The following is an 8,536-nucleotide window of genomic DNA, read 5'->3' on the forward strand; positions in this document are numbered from 1 at the left end:
AAATAATAAAATGAACAAATGCCAAAATAAAATAGAATTTTGTTAAATCAACAATAACAATTTTCTTACCTCATTATGGACCACCAATCATCATTAAGATTATTTTCTTTACACTTCTTCCCTCTAGTGTGTGGAACTCATCCAAATTCTAATTCTAACCATTATTCTATCCCTAATCCTAACCTAATAATAACTCCTAGCCTAAGTATATGTTTCAATGAATTCCTATATCTAAGCATAATCCTACCTACTATGTAAAATGTAACCCTAACACTAACCCTGATCTTGGTCCTAAACCCAACCCCAACCCTTAAATTAATCCTAATTCCAACCAACCTCAACTATTATCCTAAACCCTAACTATAATCCTATCCTAAATCCTAACCCTAATTGTAATAATAAACCCAACCCTAAACCCTAAAATATTAAACCAAAAAAAATTCAACACCTTAATAATTTATATATTAAATATATGCCAAATTAACCAACATCCTCACTATACATTACCCATTACTATTTATATCTTAAGATTTGAATAATTTAATGATTTTATTTAACAATTACTATTTAAATAATTTAATTTTATGTCATATATACTAGTTTAACCAACATCCACATCATACATCTTATAAAAGTCTCATATATAACACCACTATTTATATTTAAATATTTAAACAATTCCGTAAAATTCTCCAATAAATACTATTTAAATGTTTTATACCCTCTCATAAAAACTATTAAATTTTAATTTATTTTTATATTGAAGAATATTAAAAGTCAATACTATTAAAGTACCTACAACACAAGTACTTAAACGGGAAAGCACTGAAATTCATTTCCCAAAAAGCCCCACAATCAATTCCAACAACCCCCAAATTCAATTCCAAAACAAGCCCATACAATGAACAGCTAAAAAGCATGACAAGGGCCCGAAATGCAACATCTGCCGCCACAGGGTCACAATGCCATGGCTTCTCATTCTCATTCTCCTCCTCGGAAGCGGCGCCGCCATTACCACACCAGGCATAGATCGAAATCATCTTCAACTGAGAGGTCACGGGATCGAATCTCAATACGACACCGCGCCAGAGAAACCCATTTGAGGTCTACCAGAAGCCGTGACAGAAACAGAAGGCATCGCCATGAATGCACCTCAAGAGATTACCACAGATCTTCTCATTCCCACTCTCCTCCCCGGAAACGGCACCGCCATTACCGTAGCAGGCACAGATCCACATCATCTTCATATGAAAGGCGGTCACGGGATCGAACCCCAATAGAAGCCCAGTCCAGAGAAACACATTGTTGCAGCAGAAGCCGAGACAGATACGGCAGGCATCTCCATCGCCATGAGTACGTTTCAAGGTCTACAAGAAATTGCCCTTCGGAGACAAAGAATCAACGCCCAATATTACGGTATGATCGATCATGTCCATTGTTACTTTACATTCATTTTATTAAGGGCCTCGATATCAACATATTACCGGACGAAGCATACAGCAGGTACAAACCCTACCTGCACCAGCTCAAAAAGGGATTTTTCGCTGCTCACAAAGATTAGCAGAGGTTAAAAGATATGTACCATCCTTCTCACATAGAAACCGCCATTAACATAAGGAATGAATATGCAAATGCCCTGGCAGAAAACTTCTTCAGAGATCTTCAAAATGGTACTTTGATGCTCTTGGAATGTAACCCACTTGGAAATGCTGTGACAAATTTGGAGGACTTGAACCAGGCGCGCTGCCTCATTGCTAAGCTTGATGCAGAGAAGGGCATTCATGAAAACCTTCTTCTTTCCTCTGGGGAAGATGGGTATTTTGCCCAGTTTGTCCCTGTAAAAAACCGAGATGAGAGCAGTGGGACTCTTGGTGGGATAGAGCTTCTGAATGTGGTGATTACATATTTGTGGGATGTTCATGGAATCCATTACTATGGAATGACTGATATAGGCAAGGATTTAGTTACTAGAGAGGAAATAAATCTGGCAGCTGCTAATGTTGAACAGAGTTTGGATTCAGTGTGGCAGAAGAGGTTGCAACCCAGGGATCCTTTGCTTCTCTCTTTGGGAAAAGAAAAGATGGAAATGTTGGTTAACAGTAAATTGTGTGCCCACTTTACCGTAGTGGAAAAAGAGAAGAGAGATGGACATATTAAGATCAAGTATGTTTGTAAAGAGAATTTTTGTGGCAAATGCTGTAAATCATCTGGGAATATCATAGCCCATATACATGATGAACAAAGTGGGGTTGTGGAATATTACAGGGCGCAGGCAAGTGAGCGTTAGGTGGGTAGGTGGGTAGAGGCACAGTAAAATATGAAACGCAATAAATGTGCTGCGGCACAATATTTGATTATCTTTTTCTTGATTGATTAAAAATGAATACACAACACTCATTTTATACTCAAGTTTACATTCTTTAGAAATCTCTAACATTTGCCGACAAGACAATAATCTACAAGATTCTAGAAACTGCTATAGCCGACAACCTAAACCTAACCTAAACCTAAACTTCTAGAAACATTTAATGACGGGTTAGAGTAGAAATTATTATTTCTAACACTCCCCCCTAATTTCTACTATCAATTATTACAAAAGTTCTTTAATATTTACAACTCTCAGAGCCTCCTTCAAAATTTCAAATTGTACTTGTGGTAAGGCCTTGGTGAAGATATCTGCAAGTTGCTCCTCTGATCTGTAATGTTGTAGATTAATTTCTCTCCTATTAACCAGCTCTCTAATGAAGCGATACCTTGTGTCAATGTGCTTTGTCCTCTTGTGAAACACATGGTTCTTTGAAAGTGCAATAGCAGACTTGTTATCACAATAGATTGTAGTAGGTCCATCTTGAGCTTGTATTAAGTCTTTCAAAATCCTTCGCATCCATACTGCTTGACATGCTGCTATTGTTCCTACTACATACTCTGTTTCAGCTGATGAGAGAGTTACTATAAGTTGCTTCTTTGATGCCCAGGCTACAACACCTATCCCAAGATGAAATGCATATCCAGATGTACTCCTTCTATCCTCAATATTCCCTACAAAATCACTATCTGTATATCCAACTAACTAAAAATCATCTGAAGTGGAATATAAAATGCCATGATTCATAGTTCCTGCAATATATCTCAAAATCCTTTTTCCTGCTTGCCAATGTGAGGTCTTTGGTGAATCCATGAATCTAGAGATTAAACTCACTCCATACATAATGTCTGATCTAGTAGTAGTGAGATACATCAAACTACCAACCAATCTTTTGAATATAGTTGAATCAAAATCTTTTCCAATATCTTGTCTATTTAATTTGGTGCATACTACCATAGGTGTAAAAACTGAACTGCAATTTATCAATCTAAATCTTTGCAAAATATCTTTTGCATATTTACTTTGGCAAATAAAAATTCCTTTGTCATTTTGAGTAACTTCAATGCCAAGAAAATATTTCATCAATCCTAGATCTGTCATTTCAAATTCCCTTTTCATTGCTGATTTAAACATGTCAATAGATAAATTACTTTTGAAGATCAAATCATCAACATATAAACAAACAATCAAAATCTGACCTTGTTCATTGATCTTGGTATATAATGTAGGTTCATTGGTGCTTCTCTTGAATCCATTCTCCATCATGTATGAATCTATTCTACTGTACCAAGCTCTTGGAGCTTGCTTCAATCCATAGAGTGCCTTCTTCAACTTATAAACTTTGTCTTCATGTCCTCTTATTTCAAATCTTGGTGGTTGTTGCACATAGACTTCCTCATCCAAATATCCATTCAAAAATGCTGATTCGACGTCCATTTGGTGAACCATCCATTTGTTTTGAGCTGCAATAGCTAATACTATTCTAACAATATCAACTCTTGCTACAGGTGCAAATGTCTCATTATAGTCAACCCCATATTCTTGTGAAAATCCCTTAGCAACTAACCTTGCCTTATATTTGTCTACATCTCCATTAGCTTTTAAACTTAGTCTTATAAACCCATTTTACACCAATAGAATCTTTGTTCTTAGGCAAATCAACTAATTCCCATGTATCGTTTCTCTCAACTGATTCTATTTCATCATTCATTGTATTAATCCAATGTTCTTCCTTAATTGCATCTTCAAAATATATAGGATCTTGAGTAAATAAAGCAAAATTTGATTGCAAATCTAATTTACTTCCTTGCTCATAAATCTGACTCAACCTTCTACTTTTCTTGCTCGATCTCAGTTGTGCAAGTATAGGGTTTGAATTATTACTTACTTGTGAATTTAAATATTCTCTATGCTCAACTTCAATTTCTAAGTGATCTCCTTGTGGACTTTGTGGTGGAGTTCCTTCTTGGTCACTTGGTTGATCCTCTTGATCTTCATGATCCTTTTTATCTTTCTCATCATATGTTATTGTTCCAACACTTGTAATATTTGTATCTATATTTCCATCCCAAGATTCATCTTCTTTAAATACAACATCCCTACTCACAATGAATTTTCTAATGATAGGATTAAACAACCTATATGCCTTAGATTGCTCATCATAGCCAACAAAAATGCATTTCTCACTCTTATCATCTAACTTACTTTTAGTTTCTTTAGGAACATGTGCATATGCAATACAGCTAAATGCTTTGAGATGAGAAACACTATGAATCTTACCACTCCATGCTTGTTGTGGAACCATGTCCCTCACAATCTTTGTTGGACTCTTATTCAAAATATAAATAGCAAATGAAACTGCCTTAGCCCAATACTCATTAGAAAGATTTTTACCTTTCAACATGCTCCTTGCCATCTCCATTATTGTCCTATTTTTTCTCTCTACAACACCATTTTGTTGTGGTGTGTAACTGGTAGTAAATTGTTTTTTGATTCGATGATCCCTGCAATAATCTAAAAATTCATTTGACTTATACTCTCCTCTTCTATCAGATCTCAATACCTTGATAGGTAAACCACTTTGTTTCTCAACAAAAGCCCTAAATTCTTTAAATTTGCCAAAAGTTTCAAATTTGTATTTAAGAAAGTAAACCCATGTCTTTCTAGTAAAGTCATCAATAAATGTTAAGAAATAAATACTCCCCCCTAATGATGGTGTTTTCATTGGACCACATATATCTGAATGTACAATTTCTAAAGGTACCCTTGCTTTAAATGACATCCCTTTTGGAAAACTTTCTTTGTGATGTTTTGCCAAAATAGAACTTTCACATGGACTTAATGATGCTTCAATTGGGGGTAAGCCTCTTATCATTTCCTTTCTTTGCAATAAAGATAACCCTTTGAGATTTAGGTGACCATACCTCAAGTGCCATATCCATGTTTGATCTTCACTTGCTGCCTTGAAACTTGCTGCAACTTCATCAGTCATATTGCTCTTCATCCAAAGTGGAAACATTCTATTATTTGTCATTTCTACCTTGCAATCACCATGTTACTAGGAGGCATATCAAATATAGTGCACAAATTTTTCTCAAAAATAACTCTATAACCTTTTTGACTAAGCTGCCCCACACTTATAAGATTATGTTTCAAACCAGGTACAAAGTATACATCAGGAATAGATTTCTTACCATGCTTTGTTATAACATTGATTGTGCCTTTTCCACTGACTTCCACTATCTCATTATTTCCTAACTTCACTTCAGATTTAATTGATCTATCTAAACTTTCAAAAAACTCTTCATTGCCTGTCATATGATTGCTGCAACCACTATCTAAAAACAAAAAATCATTTGTGCTCTTTTGAGCTACATTACAAGTAATGAATAATGACTCAGAATTACTCTCAGAAAAATTTACATTTTGCTTACTGATATAAGCTTGTTTTTTCTAACACTCATTTGCAAAATGTCCAAACTTCTTGTAGTAACAACATTGAACATTTGATTTATCATACCTTTGTGATGTCTGATGGTTATAGCTTCCCCTTGAGTATTGATTCCTTCTTTCTCTTGAATCTAGACTCCGTTCTTCTTTTTGAAAATTATTTCTGCCCTTCTTCTTCGTCTAAATCCAACATTTCCTCTTCCTCTGCCAAATGTCATTTGTGTTTTGAATGCATTCTCTAGTGAATTACCATTAAGCTTGTTCAACTTGTCTTCATGATTATACAAGGATCCAAAAACCTCATCTATAGATAATGTTAAATCCTTAGATTCTTCAATTGCAACCATAGCATTATCAAATTTAGGAGGCAAACTTCTTAAAATCTTTTCTACAACTTTTTGGTCAGAAAGCTCATCACCATTCATCCTTACTTGATTAACCACATTTATAACACGATTTGAAAATTGTTCTACAGAGTTAGACTCCTTCATTTGTAAATTCTCAAATTCTCTTCTAAGTGCTTGCAATTTGACAATCTTTACCTGACTTGTACCTTGATATGAAGTCTCAAGAATGTCCCAAGCTTGCTTGGTTGTAATAGCTGGCTTAATTTTTTCAAGAACTGAGTCATCCAGAGCTTGTCCAATAATTTGCAAAGCTTTCTTACTCTTCTGCCTATTCTCATCAAGCTTTTTCTTTTGGTCAGCATTTAAAGTAGACTCATCTACAGGTTCAGCATAACCAGTTAAGATTATATCTAATAACTCATAGGAATCAAATATAAGCTTCATTCTAAAAGCCCAATCATCATAATTCTTTCCAGAGAACATAGGAATTGAAGCCTGAAAACTCCCTAAAGCCATGCTTGACAAATACTTATAAACAATATTCATAGATATAACAAACCCTAAATAGGGCAATAAGAAACTTACTGATCTCACAATAACTTTCTCTGCTATAGTCCTCCTTACGTACAATCCTTCAAACACCTCTTCTTAACTTGGCTCTAAACTTGTCTTTGATACCACTTGTTAGGTGGGTAGAGGCACAGTAAAATATGAAACACAATAAATGTGTTGCGGCACAATATTTGATTATCTTTTTCTTGATTTATTAAAAATGAATACACAATACTCCTTTTATAGGAAAGTTTACATTCTCTATAAATCTCTGACATTTGCCAACAAGACAATAATCTACAAGATTCTAGAAACTGCTATGGCCCACAACCTAAACCTAACCTAAACCTAAACTTCTAGAAACATTTAATGACGGGTTAGAGTAGAAATTATTATTTCTAATAGTGAGGAGATTTACTTTGAGAATTATATGAATGATCCCTTTGCACCATGTACTGTTAATTAATGGTGCATAGCCCCTTTGGAAGTCATTTCTTATACTGTTAATTAATGGTAGATAGATCCTTACGGAAATTCCAAATTTGAAGTGATTGTTTTAGTATCTTCAAATTTTTCTGAAGCAAACTTCTAGTTTCGGGTTTCTAATTTTCTTTTTTTGGTTTTATCTTAAAAGTTTCAATTTAAAACCTAGTTGATTGAAGGTATTGTGTTTGATTTCTTGGAATGGCTAGGATAACATCTATTTTATTAGTTTCACTCATTCATTCTTTTTGTTGGAAGATTGATCTCCTATTTATGATTTTAATTTCTAAATCTTAAATTTTCAAAATTTAAAATATGTTGAAGTATAAAAATTAATCAATGATTACTCAAATGTAAACTGGAAAAAAGTGTGAGGTTTCAGAAATAGAAATAAAACAAATTTAGTGAGGTTTTAGAAATTAAAAGAAAATGAATTTAATGAAAATATTATATTCAAAGATATAATACTATTTAGTTTTTTTTCCAAAGATTTATGTCTTCATTTTTAAGGAAGTTGTGAAGGAACATTAAGTGTAGAATTTAACTTTATTAAGTTTGAATTATAATATATAATTTAAATTATGATTAGTGTCCTAGTTTATGAAGGGATGAGACTAGATAATGTAAAAAATAGTCATATAGAATTAAAGGGATTTATATGGAATGAAAGTATGAGGATTTGAAACATGTCTAATCTAAATATACTTAGATATAATGAATTTATGAATGAAACTTTCATCTATTTGGTCTTTGATACCTTTTCATCATTGTCACTTCTCCTAAGCTCACTATTTTCATCACTACAATCATTGTTTTCTAAAGCTTGTCTCAAATATTTATTCAATTGCGAACACTGCATTTTGTATTGTATTATATTTGTCAATTGGTCAAGAACTTGCATAACAATTTTTGGTTGTATCGTGTCCTATTTGAATTTGTACTCATATTCCAAACATCTTTTGAAAGAGACCACAATTCTTGTTGTGTTATCAATTGATAGTAGTAGTGTTTTTTGTATAATGTTCATGTCAACAAGAGCATTACTCGTAGGACTAATTAGACTCATTTGAGATATTTTTTTTGGCAACTCCCAAATTTGGGAAAATTCAATTTTGAGTGAAACAATTCACTCTTCTAATTGCTTTAATAATTTATACATTTTTCAATTGCTTGTTGGTTTTGATATTGGGTAATGCCACAATAATGGGTTCCACTTTTTGACCAATTTTGACACTGAAATCAATATTTTTGAAACAAACATCACGTTCAAGTGACTATATCTCCAAAATTATAAATAATTTCAAGATGACATAAACTGGTGATTTTGAGTACTTTGTTC

General features: G+C 33.5%; 1 protein-coding gene across 1 annotated transcript; it reads left to right on the forward strand.

Moving 5' to 3' along the window:
• Positions 1 to 1,576: 1,576 nt before the first annotated feature.
• LOC149557382 (serrate RNA effector molecule-like) lies at positions 1,577 to 2,287 on the forward strand. The gene has a single exon (XM_089830263.1). It carries the CDS (start codon positions 1,577 to 1,579, stop codon positions 2,285 to 2,287), a length of 711 nt encoding a protein of 236 aa, XP_089686389.1.
• The last annotated feature ends 6,249 nt before the right edge of the window (positions 2,288 to 8,536 follow it).

The sequence above is a fragment of the Cupressus sempervirens genome, chromosome 5 (assembly GCF_028749045.1).
Source record: "Cupressus sempervirens isolate cs-2001-9-10 chromosome 5, ASM2874904v1, whole genome shotgun sequence".
Lineage (NCBI taxonomy): Eukaryota > Viridiplantae > Streptophyta > Pinopsida > Cupressales > Cupressaceae > Cupressus > Cupressus sempervirens.

What these genes read in the sequence shown, in the direction of transcription:
- LOC149557382 (XM_089830263.1), top strand. Translation starts at nt 1,577, where the DNA reads ATGTACCATCCTTCTCACATAGAAACCGCCATTAACATAAGGAATGAA.